At 44.7% G+C, this 24,380-nt stretch overlaps 1 protein-coding gene across 6 annotated transcripts; it reads right to left on the bottom strand.

Moving 5' to 3' along the window:
* Nucleotides 1–13,227: 13,227 nt before the first annotated feature.
* On the bottom strand, nt 13,228–24,174 carry LOC138665482 (uncharacterized). 6 transcript variants are annotated; one of them, XR_011318475.1, is made up of 4 exons: nt 15,348–17,073; nt 14,655–14,773; nt 14,375–14,571; nt 13,228–14,057 (listed from the first exon to the last, which is right to left on the bottom strand). XR_011318475.1 is itself a non-coding variant. In XM_069753006.1 (4 exons), the coding sequence occupies exons 2-4, from the start codon at nt 15,806–15,808 to the stop codon at nt 13,897–13,899; spliced, it is 1,461 nt and encodes a 486-aa protein (XP_069609107.1). In that variant the 5' UTR covers nt 15,809–15,811; nt 23,480–24,174; the 3' UTR covers nt 13,228–13,896. The 6 variants fall into 6 exon arrangements, 2 of the variants coding, with proteins under 2 accessions (XP_069609107.1, XP_069609106.1); XM_069753006.1 differs by adding an exon at nt 23,480–24,174 and having other exon boundaries at nt 14,375–15,479; nt 15,614–15,811; XR_011318473.1 differs by having other exon boundaries at nt 14,375–14,583; nt 14,655–17,073.
* Between the last annotated feature and the right edge of the window lie 206 nt (nt 24,175–24,380).

The following is a 24,380-nucleotide window of genomic DNA, read 5'->3' as shown; positions in this document are numbered from 1 at the left end:
CGGAATTGCAAAATCTGCAGTGAAAACCCATCGCGGTTTTTACTGCGGATTTATCGCGGTTTTTACTGCGTTTTCTTCTGCGGATTTTCAACTGCAGTTTTCTATTGGAGCAGCTGAAAATCCGCAGAAAAGAAGTGACATGCTGCGGAATGTAATCCGCAGCGTTTCCGCGCGGATTTTTCTGCAGCATGTGCACAGCGTTTTTTGTTTCCCATAGGTTTACATTGAAATGTAAACTCATGGGAAACTGCTGCGGATCCGCAGCGGTCAAATCCGCTGCGGATCCGCAGCAAAATCCGCAAAGTGTGAATATAGCCTAAACCTGCAGGAAGCCCTTAAATCACTTACACTGGCTGAACCCATTTTTAACACCGGAGCGGATAAACTGCTAAGAGATCAATTTATTGAGGGACTCTACACCCCTTCTCACCGGGGGCATGTGAGCATGCTTGTTTTTAAGAACCCTGAATTGACATTTGCCTAATTAAAGGAGAGCGCTATACGTCTCCAGCTGGCAGAGGCACCTCGGGATCAGGAGCCTGCGCAACCCATGGCAGAGGCTCCTCAACAACAGGGAGTGCCAGTGACATCAGCTATGTCCGGGGCCATTGCTAAGCCCCTGGGGCCCAGTACTAATGAGGCTCTTCAACAAAAGCTTGACTCTTTAGCTGATGTTGTTGCTTCAATGGCTAAAACCATGCAGGAGATGAGAGGACCCAAGATGGAGTTTGCAAACCATAGAGAACATGTTCCATGGATGAGACCCCGGAGATACCCGACATGGAGAGGACGACCCCGCGACCGCTACCAACCGGATGGACAGCCCATTTGCCGCCGTTGCCAGCAGCCAGGCCACTTTGCACGAGATTGTGATTTAAACGGGAATCCCCTGGGAATGCGGGCCGCTTCGCAGGAATGAACTTTCAAGGCCCAACACCCTGGCACGACAGGTACATCGGAGGACGACCCATTATCCCTATCGTGCTGGACGGAATTCCCCTCAACGCTTTGCTGGACACAGGTTCCCAGATTTCATCTATACCGTATATCCTTTATAAGAGGTACTGGGCTGATGCAGATATTGATAAAGGGCCCTCTGATGTTGAACTAGATATATGGGCCAGTAATGGTAAGTTGGTACCGAAACTAGGATTCAGGGAGATGACCATAAAGATTGGTAAAGTAGAACTGAAGAAACAGGGTATAATTGTTGTTGATGTTGACCGGCGGAACTGTGAACCAACTGTATTGATAGGAATGAATGTGTTAGAGAACTGCTTTGCCGAAGTTATTTCTGTCTTACAGCAAATTGCTGAAACTGCCCAATCCTACCAGCAGAGAGGTCTCCGGAGGGAAATAAAAGTATTGATGTTAAGGCAACAGGTAGAAGTTGCAGGTGGAGAAATCGGCAGTGTGAGGGTAAGTGATCCAACATCTATTGTAATCCCACCAAAAACAGAAATGCTGGTATGGTGTAGAGCAGCCATTGGTACTAAGGGATGAGATTATCAAGCCTTAATAGAACCAGTGTACACCGACAGCAGGCCCACTATACTCACAGCACGAGGGGTAGTCGAGGTACAGCGGGGACGAGTGCCGGTACGACTTTTGAACTGTGGAGAGGAAGAGGTCACTTTGCCAAGGTATGCTACAGTGGCAAAGCTATATACTGTTGACAACAATGCCATCACAACCATTGAGCCCTTAGAACCAACCTGTCAGGTGGAAGGCAACGGCTCAGACGGAGAATTGGAGGATTGGTGCCAACAGCTACACGTGGGCATAAATTCAACACCTACCCATCAAAAACAAGGGGTGTATAGGCTAGTGACGGAATATGAACAAGTCTTCAGTAAACACCCATTGGACTTCGGACGGATAGAAGGGGTAGAACACACAATCCCCACCGGTGACCATCCCCCAATAAAAGAAAGATATAGACCCATACCGCCCGCTCACTATCAGTGTGCAAAAGATATGCTGAGGGAGATGAAACAGGCTGGGGTAATAAGAGACAGCTGTAGCCCCTGGGCGGCCCCTCTAGTGATTGTCAAAAAAAAGGACGGAACCATGAGAATGTGCGTAGACTACTGGAAGATTAATAACATCACCCATAAAGACGCCTACCCCTTGCCTAGGATAGAAGAGTCCTTAACTGCTTTGAAATCTGCTAATTATTTTTCCACCTTAGACTTAACAAGCGGGTATTGGCAAGTCCCTGTGGCTGAGAGAGATAAGGAAAAGACGGCATTCACCACACCAATGGGTCTATGTGAATTTAATCGCATGCCGTTCGGACTCTGCAACGCATCCGGTACCTTCCAGCGGCAGATGGAATGCTGCCTCGGACACAAGAACTTCGAGACCGTCCTCCTGTACCTAGATGATGTGATCGTCTACTCAAAGACTTACGAACAACACTTAATAGACCTGGCAGAAGTGTTCGAAGCCTTATCCAGGTATGGCATGAAAGTCAAGCCATCCAAATGTCACCTTCTCAAGCCAAAGGTACAGTACCTGGGACACATCGTGAGTTCGGAGGGAGTAGCACCAGATCCCGAGAAAATAAGCGCCATAAGGGATTGGCCAAGACCTACCAGCGCAAAAGAAGTGAGACAATTCCTGGGATTGGTGGGTTACTATCGCAGATTTATAAAAGGATTTACCAAGTTGGCAGCACCCTTGCAAGACACCTTGGTAGGGCAGACGAAGAAACCTTCAAACCGAAACCCTCCTTTTCAGTGGAACGACGAAAGGGAAGACTCCTTTGAACAACTAAAGGAGGCACTAACCGGAGAAGAGGTTCTGGCATACCCAGATTACCACCAACCTTTCATCCTCTACACCGATGCCAGTAATGTGGGACTAGGAGCGGTGCTGTCACAAAAACAAGAAGGTCGGGAGAAAGTCATCGCCTTTGCAAGTAGAAAGCTCCGGCCTACTGAAAGAAATTCAGAAAATTACAGCTCCTTCAAATTGGAACTACTGGCAGTAGTTTGGGCTGTGACGGAACGTTTCAAACACTATCTGGCCGCTGCAGAATTTATTGTCTATACTGACAACAATCCGTTGACCCACCTGGACACAGCCAAATTAGGTGCGTTAGAACAGCGATGGATAGCCCGGTTATCTAATTACAACTTCAAGATCAAGTATCGAGCAGGTCGCAAGAATGGACATGCTGATGCCCTATCCCGGATGCCACACTTGAGAGATGTAGAAGAAGAAACGGGGGAGCTTGAAGAAATTGAACTACCAGCCTTCCATCATCCCAAGGCAAAACATCATCAGTCAAGTACCTATCAGAAACAACAAGAGGTGAATTTTAATCCGTTAGCACACCATAGATGGGCTGACACCCAAGACAGCAATCCGGCTGTGAAGTTGGTGAAGGAACTGTTGACTGAGCAAAGTGCATATCCCAATGAGGATGCCCCAGAAGAGACGCATCAACTCTGGAAAGAGAGAGGCAAAATGTTCCTGTATCAAGGGAAGCTCTGTAGAAGATACATCAATCCGAAAACACATGAATTGGTTTGGCAGATTATTGTGCCTAAACAAGATGTGAAGATGGTCCTCGAAGCTTACCATAATGGTGCTGGTCACTTTGGTTGGAAAAAGTTAGAAGTACTTCTAAGAGAGAGATTTTATTGGGTCGGGATGAGAAAATCAATCGAACAGTGGTGCAGAAATTGTGGCCCGTGCAACCTCAGAAGAAACGATCAAAAGAACCAAAGAGCACCACTGTAGCCCATAATCACCAAACAACCACTTGAACTTGTAGCCATAGACCACGTGAAGTTAATACCAAGCCGGTCCGGCTATGTCTATGCCTTGACCATCGTGGACCATTATTCACGCTTCTTGGTAGTAGTACCCGTAAAAGATCTGACAGCAAAAACAGCAGCCAAAGCGTTCCAAACGTACTTTTGTAGACCCCATGGATATCCGGAACAGTTTCTCACCAACCAAGGTACAGCCTTTGAATCAGAGATCTTCAGAGAATTCTGTAATATGTATGGTTGCAAAAAGATCCGGACGACGGCCTATCATCCACAAACAAACGGCTTATGCGAGAAGATGAACCATATTGTAATAGACCTACTAAAGACTTTACCTGAGACAGAAAGGAATCAATGGCCAGAGAAATTGCCTGACTTGGTGGATCTGTATAATCATGTCCCGGTGAGCTCCACCAACTGCACCCCAGCTTACCTTATGCGTGCAAGACTCGGCCAATTACCAATCGATCTAGAAATGGGAATTCTGAAACCAGACGCAGAAGTTCAAGACTCCAATTGGGATATCATACGGCAAAAGCAGTATCGCCAAGTGCAAGAGAGTGTGGAAAGAAGCCTTCAGCAAACTAGAGAAAGACAAGAGCGAACTTTCAACCAGTATGCTCTAGCGACCCCATTAAGACCGGGTGACCAAGTGCTCAAGAGAAATCGTCGAACCAATAAACTGGACAATCAGTGGGAAGCCGTACCCTACACAGTTTTACCAACAAGAGTGGATAATCCTAAAATGTGTCTCATTAGCAAAAACGGAGGCTTAACATCTGTACTAGTGTCAAGAGACAATCTTAAATTATGTCTGGAAGCATTGAAAGAGCCAGACGTTGTCCAGCCAGAACCAGAAGTTATTCAACCCATACAGGTTCAACCAGTAAAGGAAAAAGAAGAGGAAGTGTATCACACCTGTATAGGAGACTTTCCCAAAACCCTACTAACATACCATGGTGCAGTAGTGGTTCCCATGGTGGCCTTTTACCCAACACTGAACCCAATACCAGAAGTCCCAAGACAGGAAGAGGCTGACCCCGTACTACAGGAGGTTCCAGGCCAGGAAGAACAGATTCCTGGTCAGAGTAATCCCATTCACGGTGGACTTGCCAACTCCATAGTCGTGGAATTATCTTTAGCAGAGCGGGCAGATACTACATCCACAGTAGACAGTAGTACACCACGTGAAGAGACACCGCTATTACGTAGATCGCAGCGTAGTACCCAGGGTCAATTACCGGCCAGGTATGCAGATTACCAACTATAAAGCTCATAATGTGAATTGTATATATGTTATGCCGTATATAGTTAAACAGAAAATGTAGTATAGTCATTGTTATCAGTCTGCAACGTTTAAGCCCAGTGCCTACAGAGACTTGTCTGTATGAACTTCTTGCATATTCTTGAACTTTTTATCAGCCCGGAGGCACTAAATCAAAGCTCCGGAAAGACTGCTTTTTGAACTTTGCTTTTTGCTCTTTTTGAACTTTCTTTAGAGTTTATATTGATAACTCCGTTGGAAAAATGGAACTAAATTCCTGGACACTAAGTACAGTGCCTTTCCTAATACCTTCAAGGATAGAACTGTATTAATGGACGCTATTTGAAGTGACTTTTTACAGAACTCTATTTTTGTTTCCTTGAGTGGTTTTTGTAACTTTTCATTTTTAAGACTCTGTACATATTAATTGTTATTTCAAAATGTTATTGTCCTACAGTCCCGGAGTACTGTTCTTAACTAAGGGGGAATGTGGCACCCCTAGGGGTATTTGCCACAAAAATAGTTACTGACAGTAAATACAAATACTAAAATAGCAAGACTGCACTACCACCTCCGGCCAGAAGGGGGAGCTCCAGAGACTCCCCTTGATCCATTCTGGTCTGAGAGAAGAAATGGCAGTTGGGCCAAGGAGCTGAAAGTGAGAGGTCATACAGTTAAATATCTAACAGCCCTGTGACTGTTACCAGGCCTAAATCACCGGCCTGAGGAGAAGAGAGATAGAGAAAAAGGACATTGTGAGAACCGGGTAGCATTAATCACTACCCAGAACAGGCTCAAAGACGGATACCGGATCCGTGGCTGTATTCATTATATATAATACAGCAACCGGAAAAACGTGAGGTGATATCAGCTTCACTAGGGCCGGACGCAGCAACAGACACAGAGTTCAGCGGTACTCCCAGAGGGGGTAAACCGATAAAAGGACTCGGGTTGCCCGTCGATTGTGCCGGCAGCCAGTTCACATACAGCAGCAGGGCCACACAGAAATTGCGCACAATAAGAGGCGAAGACCCCGGCAGGGTCAAAGTAACTCAGAGTTCCCATACAGACTCCGGTGACAGGACTGGTTGTAAATCCTTTTATGTTAAAGTAAACTGGTTAAACGTTTCAGTGCCTCAGTCTTTCATTTGGACAATAGCCATCTATCCAGGATCGGGATCGTCACCGCTGGGAGAACCTGCTGCTGATCAAGTAAGTGCCTGTCCCCTCACAATACCCCTTACACTGTGCATTGCCTGAGGCCACAGCACCGGGTCAAGCCACCCGTGACATCCCCCTCAAGAGACAGACTCCATTGGTCCGGTGCTGGGTATCCCGGTCTCCTGGGCATCACAGATGCAACAAACATTTTATTGAATTTTCTCTCTACACATGTTCTTATCACATATCAAACAGGAAATACAATGGAGGGTATACAAGAGGTGCTGTTATAATGGACTCCTGGAAACACCATTACTGGTTGGACTAATTCTTACTTTCCAGGACTTCCCGCCTGACAGCACCACCAGGAGAAACACCAAATAACTCCTACTAGGGCGGATTACTGCTTGGAGGACTTTCCTCCAAAAGGCCATCTGTTGATTTTACAGAACATCCAACTTATGTCTGCAAAAGTTATTTATATATAACCAAGTCGTAGCCCTGCTGATCTGATCCACAGATGCCCATGTGTGCTCTGCCCAGAGATTGCCCTCAGCAAGTGAGTTTTGCGGTTTTCTGGCGGAGTCTTTCCCACCGAGATGTACGCTGTGCTAATTGTCGACTTTAACCATCTAGCCAGCGTAGATTTTGATGCTTGCGTCGTCCTGTTCTTTCCGGCCATCTGGACCAAGAAGTTTGAGTCCACACTCTAGCTTTCCGTGAGTTTTAAGTATTGTAGAACTTTCCTCCTTTCCCTAAGAAGTGGAGAGAGAGTTCCTTCTCATTACTATAATTCAGGAAGAAAGCAGGTAACACAATTTCCTGGCTTCTGTGAAAGTCAATAACTACTCTGCGAAGAAACGCAGCCTTAGGATGATACAGTCATCTTGAATTTTTAAATATGGGTCCCTTATTAAAGGACCCGGATCTCGCCTATACGCCTAGCTGAAGTTATTGCCACCAGAAAGATTGCTTTAAGCGACACAGACTTTAGGTCTGCTTGGTCCAGTGGTTTGTATGGACTTTTGCATAAGTAGTTTAAGACTAAGTTGAGATCCCGAGGGGTCATCGAGCTTCGTATTGTAGGTCTAATACGCTGAATAGCTTTAACGAATCTTAATATGAAGGGATGGTTGGCCAGCGGATATTCAAAGAATGATCCCAGGGCTGATATCTCTACCTTCAATGTATTAGGCTTTAGACCCATATCAAACCCTGACTGAGGGAAGTCTAGAACATAAGGAATATCTGGACCTTGAGTGACAAAGACTGGAACTTTGAGAACAGAATTTCTTACAGATCTTGAGGTATATAGCGAAGGTTGCCGGCTTCCTGCTCTTAGATAGTAGAGATAACTGACTCCGAGAGACCCTTTGATCTCAGGATCTCCCTCTCAGGATTCAGGCTGTCAAATGAAGCATCTCTAGATTTTGATGGAAAAGAGGGCCTGGCCTCAGAACGTCCTGTCTTGATGGTAGGAGAATTGGGTCTTTTAGCCCCTTACACTTCAGTAGGGAAAACCAGCTTCTTTTAGGCCAATAGGGGACTATTAGGATCACAGTCGCCCGGCCCTCCTGGCAGTACTCTCGGTATTAATGCGATTGGTGGGAAGGCGTATGCAAGCTCCATATTCCAGTTCTGTGCCAAGGCGTCCATCCCGGTCTGGTTGTCTCCTGGATTTATTGAAAAGAACTCGTGTCTTTGTATTCTTTCTGGAGGTGAATAAGTCTATTTCTGGGGTACCCCAGTGCTCGGTCAGCTGATAAAAGACTTATTCGTTTAACCCCTTAGTGACGGAGCCAAATTTTTTAAATCTGACCAGTGTCACTTTATGTGGTAATAACTCTGCAACGCTTCAACAAATCCCAGTGATTTTGAGATTGTTTTTTCGTGACACATTATACTTTATGATAATGGTAAATTTAGGTCAATATGTTTTGTGTTTGTTTATAAAAAAATATCAAAAATTTGAGAAAAATGTTAAAAAATTAGCAATTTTCAAAATTTGAATGATTATTGCTTTAATCCAGATAGTCATACCACAGCAAACCATTAATAAATAACATTTCCCACATGTCGGCTTTACATCAGCATCATTTGCAAAATGTTATTTTATTTTGTTAGCATTTTTGGAGGTTTAAAAATGTAGCAGCAGTTTTTCGTTTTTTCAAGGAAATTGACTAAATTAATTTTTTTAGGGACTTATGTTTGAAGTTTGGACTCGTATATTGAGAAACCCCCAAACGTGAAACCATTTTAAAAACAGCACCCCCTGACATATCGAAAACTGCTGTCAGGTAGATTATTAACCCTTCAGGTGCTTTACAGGAATTAATGCAAAGTGGGATGACAGAAATGAAAATGTGTATTTTTACCACCTAAATGCCTTTAACTTCTGAACAGGTTACAACAGCCATCAGATGCTAATGCTGCTATTTGGTCATGAATTGCCACGGCAAACATCAGGACCACAAAATCAAGATCTGAGGGCACCAATTGGGATAAAGAGGAAGCCCACACACTCTGTTAACCATATATAATGATGTAGTCACTATTTACAGCAGCATCTAAGGGGTTAAACAGATTTGGACGGTGCAAACACTGATCTTGGCTGATGCAGAAAGTTGTCAGCTATGGTGCACAGCCGACAGCTACTGGATTGTTACCTGTATGGGGAGGCTATTCTCTAATATCTCAGGTCAGTTAAAAGACGTATTGGCTGTCATTAAGGGGTTAAAGACCATCCCGAGGGTTGAACCTTAGAAAGTCTGCACTGCTGTGATTGTCATCACCGTGTTTTCTGTCCAGTAAAATATTGCTTCTGATATCTCCTATAAGTGACGGTGCCTCGGACCTCCCTGATGCAGGAGGAAGGATACTGTGGTAGAACTATCCGAAAGGACTCTGATGTGTCGATCTTTTAGCTCTTCCTGGCATCTCTGCAGTGCTTCCCAAACTGCTCTGAGCTCCCTGTTGTTCTAGGAGCTGTTGCACTCTGATGTGGACCATGTTCTTTGGAGGTAACATCCTTTTATGTGGGCTCCTCAACCCCTGAGGCTTGCATCAGTAGTGATGCTTACACATGGTGAAACTTTCCAGGGTCTTCCTTTCCCAAGGTTTGCTATTCTGGCCCACCAAGACAGAGACTGCTTTACCTCGTCTGATATTAACATTCTGTTGTTCAGTAAGGCCTCTTTGCCGTCCCAGGCCGAACGGACCTCCCGCTGTAGGATTCATGAATGGAACTGGCTCCATTGGATGCTGGGAATGCAAGAAGTCATTAAACCTAGGATTCTCATGGCTTTCCTGATTCAGATAAACTTTTGATTTTGAATAGCTTGAATCTCCGCTCTGTGTCAGTTATATGCGCAGCGAAAGGAATGAGTATTCCTGTTCAGAATCTAGTAGTACACCCAGAAACAATTCCTTCTTTCCAGTCTGAGACTTGATTTTTTTCAAGTTTACAAACCACCCCAGCCTCTCCAAGGTCTGCTATGGCCGTTGTCAGATATTCCTCCATCTGCTCTGGCGAGTCTGCTATTAGGAGTAGGTTATCCAAGTATGGGACGATGAGGATCTTTTCCCTTGGGAAGGCCATTATCTCTACCATGAGTTTTGTAAAAATTCGAGGCGCAGAGGAGAGACCAAACAGCAGACACCGAAACTGGAAATGTACCTTCCCCTGGTTCTTTATAGCAAACCTGAGGTATTTTTGGAGCAAGGTATGGATACGTACATGGTAATAGACACTCTTTAAATCCATAATGCTCATAAGAGTCCTTTTTTTTTTTTTTATTTATCAGAGGCATGACTGACCTGAGTGACTCCATTTTGAACTGTTTATAGACCACCCACCGGTTTAGTGGTTTCAGGTTGTTTATCGTTCGGTACTCCCCTCCTGGCTTTTTTTTAATGGAAAACAGACTGTAATAGTGTTCTTGGAATTGTTGGGAATGTGGCACCTAAACTATGACCTGCAAGTCTATAAGTTCTTCTACATCTTTTGGGAGTCTCTGGTGGACCGCTGGAGACTGGGTAGAAGTTTGACAGTATCTCTTGGGAGGTGACTGGGTGAACTCTATCCTGTACCCCTGAGTGACTGTCTGCACAAGCCATGGATTTTTGGAAATTTGCTACCAGCCTCTCAGGAAGTACTGAAGTCTCCCCCCGACGCCTCTGGTGTGAATGTCTGCTGGGTCTTGGTCAGGGGCTGGCTGGGTCAGGTGGCAGGGAGGCAAATGCCCCCCAGGCCACTACCCCAGCAGCTGTGCAGGGCCGGTCGCCTCATGGCCGCGCACAGCAAACTGCATGCCACCGTGTATGCTGTGCTGTGATGCGGCAGTCAGGAGACACGGCCACACACATCAGTCTGTCTCATAAGCTGCAGACCAAGTCTTGTGAGACCTCAGCTTGCTCATGCAATGAGTGTGATGACGTCATTGTCTCGAGCTGCTCTACAGGCCAGAAGAGAAGACTGAGGCTGCAGTGCCAGGAATCAGTATGAGGTGAGTATAAACTTCATTATTTGTTATATGAACAGGCTGTGGGGCCATCCTACTATATATATTGGGGCTGGGGCCATCACACTGTATATATGGGGGAACAGGGGCCATCATACTTTATGTATGGATGAACTGGAGCCATTGTACTGTATATTTTGGGGCTGGGTCTATCATCTATATATATAATTGTCTAAGGGTTTTTCCGTCTGTCTGTCTGTCTCTTGGAAATCCCGCCTCTCTGATTGGCCGAGGCCGCCAGGCCTCGACCAATCAGCGACGGGCACAGCATCGACGTAGAAATCCCGCGTCTCTGGTCGAGGCCTGGCGGCCTCGACCAATCAATCAGCGACGAGCACAGCGACGATGATGTCATAAAGGACGTAGATATCCCGCGTCTCTGATTGGTCGAAGCCTGGCGGCCTCGACCAATCAGCAACGGGCACAGCGACGATGATGTCATAAAGGACGTAGAAATCCCACGTTTCTGATTCAGCGACGGGCACAGTATCGATGTAGATGTCATAATGGTTGCCATGGCGACGATGATGTCATAAAGGTTGCCTCGACCAATCAACGACGGGCACAGTCTGCCGCGAATTCTGGAATCATCATTGTCCATATACTACGGGGACATGCATATTCTAGAATACCCGATGCGTTAGAATCGGGCCACAATCTAGTACTTTATATATTGAGGAACCTGGGCCATCATACTGTATACATGGAGAAACTGGGGCCAACATACTGTATATATGGAGGAACTGGGGCCATCAAACTGTATATATGGGGCTAGGGCCATCATAATAAATAATAATCTTTATTTTTATATAGTGCTAACATATTCCACACCTCTTTACATTTTTGCACACATTATCATCACTGTCCCCGATGGGGCTCACAATCTAAATTTCCTATTCCCTATTGGAACGTGGGAGGAAACCGGAGTGCCCGGAGGAAACCCACGCTAACACGGAGAGAACATACAAACTCTTTGCAGATGTTGTCCTTGGTGGGGTTTGAACCCAGGGCTCTAGCGCTGCAAGGCTGCAGTGCTAACCACTGCGCCACCGTGCCGCCCATACTGTATATATGGAGAAACTGAGGCCATCATACTGTATATATGGAGGAACTGGGGTCATCATACTGTATATATGGGGGCTGGGGCCATCATACTGTGTATATGGAGGAACCAGGGCCATCACCTCCATTATCAAAAATCCCCTGAGCCCTCTGGCTCCAAGCCGTCTCTCTGGTCTGCAAATCCATAAATAATAAGGAAAAATTATCAAGAAAAATATATATATAAGCTAAAGAATAACTATTTAAACACGGCGTGCCACACACCAAGAAACGAGGAACCACCAGGCCCTCAAAAAAGTCTTGTATGAACAACAAAGTAGAGGCAGGCACCGCCGCCCGGGATCACCTTCAACATGCTACAGGAACATAGTATAACCAACAAGAAAAGAATAGCATGCACAAAAGGGGTCACCGCAAATAGTAGCAAAACATAACAATTTTATTATAACACCACACATAAACACTACAAAAATCATAAAAACAGTTAAAATTGCACAACAAAGTACAAAGATGAATGAAAACCAGACCCAAAATAAGGTCAACCACGGTGCCCCCCTATATATATATATATGCAAGAAGCTGCCTAATCTATCGATGCATGCAAGGGATAAAAAAAAAGGGGATGGTGACTCCCTCATACAACCAGACCCCTATGGAGCCCTATGGAGAACAACCTGAACAAGGTGAGGTAACCCATACAACCTGATAGAATAAGGCAGGTGTCCAAGGCAGCATTCCTGGCAATAATAACAGGGTGATAATGGCAGATGGCAATAGAGAAGGGGGAATGACACCGGGCACAGAAGCCCAACGCGTGTCGCCAGTAAAACTGGCTTCTTCAGGGGCAGTACTATTAGTGAGTATAGTGTGTGGTTAAATACCTTCATGTAAATAAGCAGAGTCGTGACAGCTGGAGACCAGGGGTGATCAGGAGAACTGCACATGCCGCCCGGCCGGAAGTAACCAGGACGCCGGCGGCTGCGCAGTGCGGGGGCTCCAACAGCGCTGCGCCCGCACAAGGCAAGTGCGCATGCGCCGAACCGACGCGCGCACAACGAGCACAGCAGGCCCAGCACAGCAGGGGACACCTCGCATAAAGCCCTGCCCACCGCTACCTACGTAGTAAGCTCAAGGGAGAGGGAACCTCCCGTCCCAAGGAGACCGCCCGTGGCCCAACGCGCATGCCCAGGCCGGCAACATGGGCCAGGGGCGGACGCCGAGAAGACAGGAGAGACAGTATACAACAAATGGAAGCAGGGGGAGGCTGGGCACTAAAAGGACAGGGGAACTGCACACAGGGCCATGCTGAAGTACATTTACTAGGGAACAAGGGCAGTGGTCAAACATATACATATATACAAAGAAGTCACCACTGCCCAGACAAAGAAATATACATATATATATATATATGACAATAATAAAGAACAAGTGCCACAAGAACTGATTACACTTTAGTCAAAAGACGATCACAACACAGTTAACATACAGTCTAAGGCAGGTATAGATGAAGAAGAGCATACGAACAAATATATACATATACATATTTACACTCAAAGAGTGTCGCAAGGGTCAGCATAGAAGAACATATATATATATACATCCATATTTCCTTCCCCTAACTACCAAAGAGAATATGCGGTGCAAACCCCTTGTACAATATTTGTTAGATATGGACCTATCATTGTATAAAGAAAAACCATGGTTTTCCACGGATAGAAACTAGTTCATCCGTATACTACATCTAAAACCAATAGGTATTTGTTCCTAGACCGGAAAGGAAGGAATGGTCACATGAATACAGAAAATACAAAACAATATACAAACGATAAGACATGCAAGAAGTCATTGCAAGCATATTAGTCAACAACCAGAATATTAAAGTTGTTTATAATAACCAGTGAAAAGTAGTTCCTCATTTAGTCCATGTGGGGTAAGAGAGTTCAAATTGTGAATCCATTTGGATTCACATCTCAACAAACTCCTGACCATATCTCCGCCACGGATGTTTTGTGAGATAGCCTCCAGTCCAATGACCCTAAGTCCCCTTGTCCGTCCCTCATGAAAATCCAAAAAATGAGCAGCTACCGATGTGATTCCCCTGTCCCTCTCACGATCCCTTGCTGCCATAGCGATATTTGAAAGATGCTGCTGCGTTCTTCTTCGCAACATCTGCGTAGTCTGTCCCACATAGATCTTCGGACACTCGCAAATTAGAGCATAAACGAGTGAACGGGTCTTGCAGTTGTAAAAGGCTTTTTTCGGCGTAATCTGAAAGGGAGAAGCAGTTAGCGAGAGGCCATCCTGTGCCACCATGAACTGGCAAACGTTGCACCCACCACATGGAAAAGTTCCAAAAATTCTTATTCCCCTATTTAGTCTTGATGTGGGGCGTGTATAGTGACTATGGCAGAGCAGATCTTTAAGGTTTTTTGCCCGTCGGGCTATCAATTTGGGGGTAGCAGAAATATAAGGAACCAATTTTGGTTCACTCAATAAGGTACCCCAACTGCGGTCCAAAACCCTATAAATGTCCTGCCATTGATTATTAAAGGTGGTTACAATACCAAGAGGTGCATTTGACTCACATGTCCGTCTCTGAAGTAAATCCGGGCGTGGACTGATACGAGCCCTCTGAAATGCGGAAGAGATTATCTTTTTCGGGTAACCACGGCGCCTGAAGCGGTCTGTAAGTGTCTTAGCTTCATGATGAAAGTCAGACGTCAAACTACAATTCCTCTTAAGGCGCAAGAATTGGCCAGTGGGGATCCCGTTCTTGAGGTGCCTAGGATGGAAACTAGAATAGCGTAATAGACTATTCGTCGCAGTTGGCTTACGAAATAAGGTAGTGACGACATTGGAACCTACCAAGCTGATTTTTAGGTCGAGGAACTCCACCGAGGTATAAGATATACATGACGTAAGTCGGATGTTACAAGAGTTGTCATTCAGGTCTGCAATAAACTGGTTGCAGTCCTCCTCGGTGCCTGTCCAAAACATCACAATGTCGTCAATAAATCGAAGCCACTTGAGGCACTTCTCCCCAAAAGCCACATGCTCGTACACAACCGACTCCTCCCACCATCCTAAGAAGAGGTTCGCGTATGAGGGTGCACACCGTGCCCCCATAGCGGTCCCCTTAATTTGTCTATAAAAACACCTGTCAAAGACAAAGTAGTTTTTATCGAGGACAAAGAGCAAAAGGTCAAGTAGAAATTGATCATGCTCCCTGTCCCCTGTGGTATTACGATCAAGAAAAAAGGAAACCGCTTTCAATCCCACATCATATAAGGACTCGACATCTAAAGTAATTACTAATGTGCCTGGTGGTACACAAAGATCTTGAAGTAATTGGATAAGATGTGTCGAGTCCCTAAGGTGGGATTTGAGTTTCATGGCCAAAGGTTGTAAAAAGAAGTCCACGTAAATACATGGCTTCTCAAATAGACCATTGATGCCAGAAACTATAGGCCTACCTGGGGGATCTACCAATGATTTGTGCACCTTCGGGAGAAGATAGAACGTCGGTATAACAGGGAATTCCGTGGTAAGAAAATCTACCTCTTTTTTACTCAGAGTGCCACGACCCGCTGCCTGTCCAATAAGGTGGTCCAATTTTCTTTTGAAAAAGTCCGTAGGATCCGCTGGGAGGCGTACATAACATGTAGAATCTCCCAATTGGCGTCCAGCCTCCTGTAAATAAAGAGAGTTAGGCCACAAAACAATATTTCCTCCCTTGTCCGCCTCTCGAACAAGGAACTCTTGATTTTTCTGCAAGTCCCAGAGTGCCCTGCGCTCAGATGGATTAAGATTATTATTTCTATTACCATCGGACCGAAGTGCCCGGATCTCCCTGCAGGTTTGATTGAAAAAAATCTGGACTGCCGGAAAAAGGGAGAAGGAAGGCGTGGCCTGTGACGGAAGTCTGCCGCCAAAACGTTTTCTTGTGCATGTCGTTTCATTTTCCTGAAGAAGGTCCATAAGGTCTCTAAGGACCTGCCGTTCGTCGTCCGGGAGCGCATCTACTGATGAGGGATGATGGTACAAAAGTTTAAACGTTAGTTGACGACAAAATAAATAAACGTCCTTCACCAGGGTAAATTTATCCAAGGTGTTCATTGGAGCAAAGGAAAGACCCTTTCTCAAAACTTGTTTTTCTACTGGGGTCAATGTATATGTAGACAAATTAATTATCTGTAAATTACCCGGGTCATCATGTAGATTCTGTTGCTCCAGAGAGGGACAGGGTACTAGGCCTAACGTTTCCTGTAATTGTTTCTCGTCTCCCGCTTGTATGCCGGGGACAAGTTCTTGAATCCCCTGGTGCGTTTCTTTGCCGTTGTGCCTCTCGGTCTTACGTCTGCCCCGCCTACAGCCCCTTCTAGATCGCTTGGATCTGACGATAAAAAATCGCTAGAGGAAACTTCCAATCTATTATTAATATTCGTCTGAGTGGTTCTCTCAGGAGGTGCTGTTCTTTTATTGCCGCGGTGTCCCCATCTATAGGCTCGGCCACTTGAAAAGTCCGTCTTGTCTCTATAGAATTTGCGTCGTTTACCCTCTGTGATTTCTTTCTCAAACTTATCAATTGTATTTTTAAGCTGTTGCTTAAACGTGGCCACTGAGGAAACCTCAAAAGTGGCAAGTGTAGTTTCTCTATTTTTAATATCATCTTTAAGTTTAACTAGAAGGGTTTGGTCATGGGCTATCAACATATCTATTAAAATGGATGAACATTTCACTAAACCTGCCTCCCAAGTACTTTGAAATGATGCATCGACCTCCCATGCAGGAAATATCTGAACTCTAAGGCCACGAGGAACAAGTCCCGTGGCCCTATACTCCTCCAGACTTCTAATGTTCCACCAAACTTTAGTTAAGGTTTTATGCAAATTAGTCAAATCATTGGTGACCTTAGAAAAGCCATCATCATTGCTAGCCAATTCAACAGCACAATCACCTCCATTATCAAAAATCCCCTGAGCCCTCTGGCTCCAAGCCGTCTCTCTGGTCTGCAAATCCATAAATAATAATAAGGAAAAATTATCAAGAAAAATATATATATAAGCTAAAGAATAACTATTTAAACACGGCGTGCCACACACCAAGAAACGAGGAACCACCAGGCCCTCAAAAAAGTCTTGTATGAACAACAAAGTAGAGGCAGGCACCGCCGCCCGGGATCACCTTCAACATGCTACAGGAACATAGTATAACCAACAAGAAAAGAATAGCATGCACAAAAGAAGGGGTCACCGCAAATAGTAGCAAAACATAACAATTTTATTATAACACCACACAAACACTACAAAAATCATAAAAACAGTTAAAATTGCACAACAAAGTACAAAGATGAATGAAAACCAGACCCAAAATAAGGTCAACCACGGTGCCCCCCTATATATATATATGCAAGAAGCTGCCTAATCTATCGATGCATGCAAGGGATAAAAAAAAAAAGGGGATGGTGACTCCCTCATACAACCAGACCCCTATGGAGCCCTATGGAGAACAACCTGAACAAGGTGAGGTAACCCATACAACCTGATAGAATAAGGCAGGTGTCCAAGGCAGCATTCCTGGCAATAATAACAGGGTGATAATGGCAGATGGCAATAGAGAAGGGGGAATGACACCGGGCACAGAAGCCCAACGCGTGTCGCCAGTAAAACTGGCTTCTTCAGGGGCAGTACTATTAGTGAGTATAGTGTGTGGTTAAATACCTTCATGTAAATGAGCAGAGTCGTGACAGCTGGAGACCAGGGGTGATCAGGAGAACTGCACATGCCGCCCGGCCGGAAGTAACCAGGACGCCGGCGGCTGCGCAGTGCGGGGGCTCCAACAGCGCTGCGCCCGCACAAGGCAAGTGCGCACGCGCCGAACCGACGCGCGCACAACGAGCACAGCAGGCCCAGCACAGCAGGGGACACCTCGCATAAAGCCCCGCCCACCGCTACCTACGTAGTAAGCTCAAGGGAGAGGGAACCTCCTGTCCCAAGGAGACCGCCCGTGGCCCAACGCGCATGCCCAGGCCGGCAACATGGGCCAGGGGCGGACGCCGAGAAGACAGGAGAGACAGTATACAACAAATGGAAGCAGGGGGAGGCTGGGCACTAAAAGGACAGGGGAACTGCACACAGGGCCATGCTGAAGTACATTTACTAGGGAACAAGGGCAGTGGTCAAACATATACATATATACAAAGAAGTCACCACTGCCCAGACAAAGAAATATACATATATATATATATGACAATAATAAAGAACAAGTGCCACAAGAACTGATTACACTTTAGTCAAAAGACGATCACAACACAGTTAACATACAGTCTAAGGCAGGTATAGATGAAGAAGAGCATACGAACAAATATATACATATACATATTTACACTCAAAGAGTGTCGCAAGGGTCAGCATAGAAGAACATATATATATATATATATATATACATCCATATTTCCTTCCCCTAACTACCAAAGAGAATATGCGGTGCATAACCCCTTGTACAATATTTGTTAGATATGGACCTATCATTGTATAAAGAAAAACCATGGTTTTCCACGGATAGAAACTAGTTCATCCGTATACTACATCTAAAACCAATAGGTATTTGTTCCTAGACCGGAAAGGAAGGAATGGTCACATGAATACAGAAAATACAAAACAATATACAAACGATAAGACATGCAAGAAGTCATTGCAAGCATATTAGTCAACAACCAGAATATTAAAGTTGTTTATAATAACCAGTGAAAAGTAGTTCCTCATTTAGTCCATGTGGGGTAAGAGAGTTCAAATTGTGAATCCATTTGGATTCACATCTCAACAAACTCCTGACCATATCTCCGTCACGGATGTTCCGGTCTAGGAACAAATACCTATTGGTTTTAGATGTAGTATACGGATGAACTAGTTTCTATCCGTGGAAAACCATGGGTTTGCACCGCATATTCTCTTTGGTAGTTAGGGGAAGGAAATATGGATGTATATATATATGTTCTTCTATGCTGACCCTTGCGACACTCTTTGAGTGTAAATATGTATATGTATATATTTGTTCGTATGCTCTTCTTCATCTATACCTGCCTTAGACTGTATGTTAACTGTGTTGTGATCGTCTTTTGACTAAAGTGTAATCAGTTCTTGTGGCACTTGTTCTTTATTATTGTCATATATATATATATATGTATATTTCTTTGTCTGGGCAGTGGTGACTTTTTTGTATACAGTGGGGCAAAAAAGTATTTAGTCAGTCAGCAATAGTGCAAGTTCCACCACTTAAAAAGATGAGAGGCGTCTGTAATTTACATCATAGGTAGACCTCAACTATGGGAGACAAACTGAGAAAAAAAATCCAGAAAATCACATTGTCTGTTTTTTTAACATTTTATTTGCATATTATGGTGGAAAATAAGTATTTGGTCAGAAACAAAATTTCATCTCAATACTTTGTAATATATCCTTTGTTGGCAATGACAGAGGTCAAACGTTTTCTGTAAGTCTTCACAAGGTTGCCACACACTGTTGTTGGTATGTTGGCCCATTCCTCCATGCAGATCTCCTCTAGAGCAGTGATGTTTTTGGCTTTTCGCTGGGCAACACGGACTTTCAACTCCCTCCAAAGGTTTTCTATAGGGTTGAGATCTGGAGACTGGCTACGCCACTCCAGGACCTTGAAATGCTTCTTACGAAGCCACTCCTTCGTTGCCCTGGCGGTGTACTTTGGATCATTGTCATGTTGAAAGACCCAGCCACGTTTCATCTTCAATGCCCTTGCTGATGGAAGGAGGTTTGCACTCAAAATCTCACGATACATGGCCCCATTCATTCTTTCATGTACCCGGATCAGTCGTCCTGGCCCCTTTGCAGAGAAACAGCCCCAAAGCATGATGTTTCCACCACCATGCTTTACAGTAGGTATGGTGTTTGATGGATGCAACTCAGTATTCTTTTTCCTCCAAACACGACAAGTTGTGTTTCTACCAAACAGTTCCAGTTTGGTTTCATCAGACCATAGGACATTCTCCCAAAACTCCTCTGGATCATCCAAATGCTCTCTAGCAAACTTCAGACGGGCCCGGACATGTACTGGCTTAAGCAGTGGGACACGTCTGGCACTGCAGGATCTGAGTCCATGGTGGCGTAGTGTGTTACTTATGGTAGGCCTTGTTACATTGGTCCCAGCTCTCTGCAGTTCATTCACTAGGTCCCCCCGCGTGGTTCTGGGATTTTTGCTCACCGTTCTTGTGATCATTCTGACCCCACGGGGTGGGATTTTGCGTGGAGCCCCAGATCGAGGGAGATTATCAGTGGTCTTGTATGTCTTCCATTTTCTAATTATTGCTCCCACTGTTGATTTCTTCACTCCAAGCTGGTTGGCTATTGCAGATTCAGTCTTCCCAGCCTGGTGCAGGGCTACAATTTTGTTTCTGGTGTCCTTTGACAGCTCTTTGGTCTTCACCATAGTGGAGTTTGGAGTCAGACTGTTTGAGGGTGTGCACAGGTGTCTTTTTATACTGATAACAAGTTTAAACAGGTGCCATTACTACAGGTAATGAGTGGAGGAAAGAGGAGACTCTTAAAGAAGAAGTTACAGGTCTGTGAGAGCCAGAAATCTTGATTGTTTGTTTCTGACCAAATACTTATTTTCCACCATAATATGCAAATAAATTGTTAAAAAAACAGACAGTGATTTTCTGGATTTTTTTTTCTCAGTTTGTCTCCCATAGTTGAGGTCTACCTATGATGTAAATTACAGACGCCTCTCATCTTTTTAAGTGGTGGAACTTGCACTATTGCTGACTGACTAAATACTTTTTTGCCCCACTGTATATGTATATGTTTGACCACTGCCCTTGTTCCCTAGTAAATGTACTTCAGCATGGCCCTGTGTGCAGTTCCCCTGTCCTTTTAGTGCCCAGCCTCCCCCTGCTTCCATTTGTTGTATACTGTCTCTCCTGTCTTCTCGGCGTCCGCCCCTGGCCCATGTTGCCGGCCTGGGCATGCGCGTTGGGCCACGGGTGGTCTCCTTGGGACGGGAGGTTCCCTCTCCCTTGAGCTTACTACGTAGGTAGCGGTGGGCGGGGCTTTATGCGAGGTGTCCCCTGCTGTGCTGGGCCTGCTGTGCTCGTTGTGCGCGCGTCGGTTCGGCGCGTGCGCACTTGCCTTGTGCGGGCGCAGCGCTGTTGGAGCCCCCGCACTGCGCAGCCGCCGGCGTCCTGGTTACTTCCGGCCGGGCGGCATGTGCAGTTCTCCTGATCACCCCTGGTCTCCAGCTGTCACGACTGCTCATTTACATGAAGGTATTTAACCACACACTATACTCACTAATAGTACTGCCCCTGAAGAAGCCAGTTTTACTGGCGACACGCGTTGGGCTTCTGTGCCCGGTGTCATTCCCCCTTCTCTATTGCCATCTGCCATTATCACCCTGTTATTATTGCCAGGAATGCTGCCTTGGACACCTGCCTTATTCTATCAGGTTGTATGGGTTACCTCACCTTGTTCAGGTTGTTCTCCATAGGGCTCCATAGGGGTCTGGTTGTATGAGGGAGTCACCATCCCCTTTTTTTTTTATCCCTTGCATGCATCGATAGATTAGGCAGCTTCTTGCATATATATATATAGGGGGGCACCGTGGTTGACCTTATTTTGGGTCTGGTTTTCATTCATCTTTGTACTTTGTTGTGCAATTTTAACTGTTTTTATGATTTTTGTAGTGTTTATGTGTGGTGTTATAATAAAATTGTTATGTTTTGCTACTATTTGCGGTGATCCCTTCTTTTGTGCATGCTATTCTTTTCTTGTTGGTAATTCTGTCAGATAACTCATTTTCTTCCTGAAAATGATTGCAAACACAAATTATTTGGTATTATCTTCATTTAATTTGTCTTAAATGAAAAAACACAAAAGAGAATGAAGCAAAAAGCAAAACATTGATCATTTCACACAAAACTCCAAAAATGGGCCAGACAAAAGTATTGGCACCCTCAACCTAATACTTGGTTGCACAACCTTTAGCCAAAATAACTGCGACCAACCGCTTCCGGTGACCATCAGTGAGTTTCTTACAATGCTCTGCTGGAATTTTAGACCATTCTTCTTTGGCAAACTGCTCCAGGTCCCTAATATTTGAAGGGTGCCTTCTCCAAACTGCCATTTTTAGATCTCTCCACAGGTGTTCTATGGGATTCAGGTTTGGACTCATTGCTGGCCACCTTAGAAGTCTCCAGTGCTTTCTCTCAAACCATTTTCTAGTGCTTTTTGAAGTGTTTGGGGTCATTGTCTTGCTGGAAGACCCATGACCTCTGAGGGAGACCCAGCTTTCTCACACTGGGCCCTATGCTGCAAAATTTGTTGGTAGTCTTCAGACTTCATAATGCCATGCACACGGTCAAGTTGTCCAGTGCCAGAGGCAGCAAAGCAACCCCAAAACATCAGGGAACCTCCGCCATTTTTGACTGTAGGGACCATGTTCTTTTCTTTGAATGCCTCTTTTTTTCTCCTGTAAACTCTGTGTTGATGCCTTTGCCCAAAAAGCTCTACTTTTGTCTCATCTGACCAGAGAACATTATTCCAAAACGTTTTAGGCTGTTTCAGGTAAGTTTTGGCAAACTCCAGCCTGGCTTTTTTGTGTCTCGGGGTAAGAAGTGGGGTCTTCCTGGGTCTCCTACCATACAGTCTCTTTTCATTCAGACGCCGACGGATAGTACGGGTTGACACTATTGTACCCTCGGACTGCAGGGCAGCTTGAGCTTGTTTGGATGTTAGTCGAGGTTCTTTATCCAACATCCGCACAATCTTGCGTTGAAATCTCTTGTCAATTTTTCTGTTCCGTCCACATCTAGGGAGATTTGCCACAGTGCCATGGGCTTTAAACTTCTTGATGACACTGCGCACGGTAGACACAGGAACATTCAGGTCTTTGGAGATGGACTTGTAGCCTTGAGATTGCTCATGCTTCCTCACAATTTGGTTTCTCAAGTCATCAGACAGTTCTTTGGTCTTCTTTCTTTTCTCCATGCTCAATGTGGTACACACAAGGACACAGGACAGATGTTGAGTCAACTTTAATCCATGTCAACTGGCTGCAAGTGTGATTTAGTTATTACCAACACCTGTTAGGTGCCACAGGTAAGTTACAGGTGCTGTTAATTACACAAATTAGAGAAGCATCACATGATTTTTCGAACAGTGCCAATACTTTTGTCCACCCCCTTTTTTATGTTTGGTGTGGAATTATATCCAATTTGGCTTTAGGACAATTCTTTTTGTGTTTTTTTAATTTAAGACAAATTAAATGAAGATAATAATACCAAAGAATTTGTGTTTGCAATCATTTTCAGGAAGAAAATGAGTATTATCTGACAGAATTGCAGGGGTGTCAATACTTTTGGCCATGACTGTATGTGGGGCCTGGGGCCATCATACTTTATATATGGTGGAACTGGAGCCATCATACTGTATATATGGGGGCTGGGGCCATCATACTTTATATATGGAGGAACTGGGGCCATCATTATTATTATTATTATGAGCAACAAAAGGAAAAAGTGAGCAGCACAGCCTAACTGTCCAGAGATTAACAGCGATGTGTGATTAACACAACAGCTCGTCCGATGATAAGAGGAGGTGCTCGCGTGGAATGAACTGTGAATCATACGGGCATGAAAGAAGAAACGCGGCAGCACTCACCACTCTTGCAGTTTAAGTGTCCTTTATTGCAACACACGGGAACACATCTTCACGGCTCGGGGGAGTGAAACAGACAAGGAGTGCGGCAGACAGGACGACGGCCGTTTCGCGCTGAACAAGAGCGCTTCTACGGGTCCATTGCTCATGTAGTCAAAATGAAGCGAACCAATAAAATTAGTAACCATATTTATTGAAAACATATCAAACATATAAAAAAATGACAGACAAAAAACACAATCAAGATATTCAACAGGAGGGGCTCCGGACAGTAAACCTATCCTTATATTATTGATGGTAAATGTATAGCTCAAAAATCATATGCTATAGTCCTCCCTTAACCATAATATATATACTTAAGGTGTTCTTAGAAATACAGATAATTTAAACAAGCAGGGACCTTGAGCCTTAAAGGAAGGGGGTGAGACCGCAGGCACACAGCCAAGCACAACGCTATATTCCCAGTACGATGAATGACACTTATTTCAATCAAAGGATAATTCCTAACAACACAAAAGGCCTGCACATAGACCAATTTTAGATTTTGTATGTTAGGTAAGTAAAAATCCTTTTATCTCAATAAAGATTGTTACAAAGTTTGTTCGATATACGCATCTTCTCTATATGATTACATGTATGTAGCATAGAACATGTGCTAACTACTAGCTAATATGGATGCTATACTTCATTCCAATTAATTGCCTCTTTAGATCTATGCATATCTTGGTGCATCCTCTAAGCTAGGGGTAATTGTTTGATTTTCCCTTATCTCTGTAGTAAACTCCGTTCTGCTCAATTATCTCTGTAGTAAGCTTGGCCCTGCTCCCTTATCGCTGTAGTAAACTCCATTCTGCTCCATTATCTCTGTAGTAAGCTTGGTTCTTCTCCCTTAAGGTACCTTCAC

The sequence above is a fragment of the Ranitomeya imitator genome, chromosome 2 (assembly GCF_032444005.1).
Source record: "Ranitomeya imitator isolate aRanImi1 chromosome 2, aRanImi1.pri, whole genome shotgun sequence".
Classification (NCBI taxonomy): domain Eukaryota; kingdom Metazoa; phylum Chordata; class Amphibia; order Anura; family Dendrobatidae; genus Ranitomeya; species Ranitomeya imitator.
This window is presented reverse-complemented; position numbering and strand designations above follow the sequence as displayed.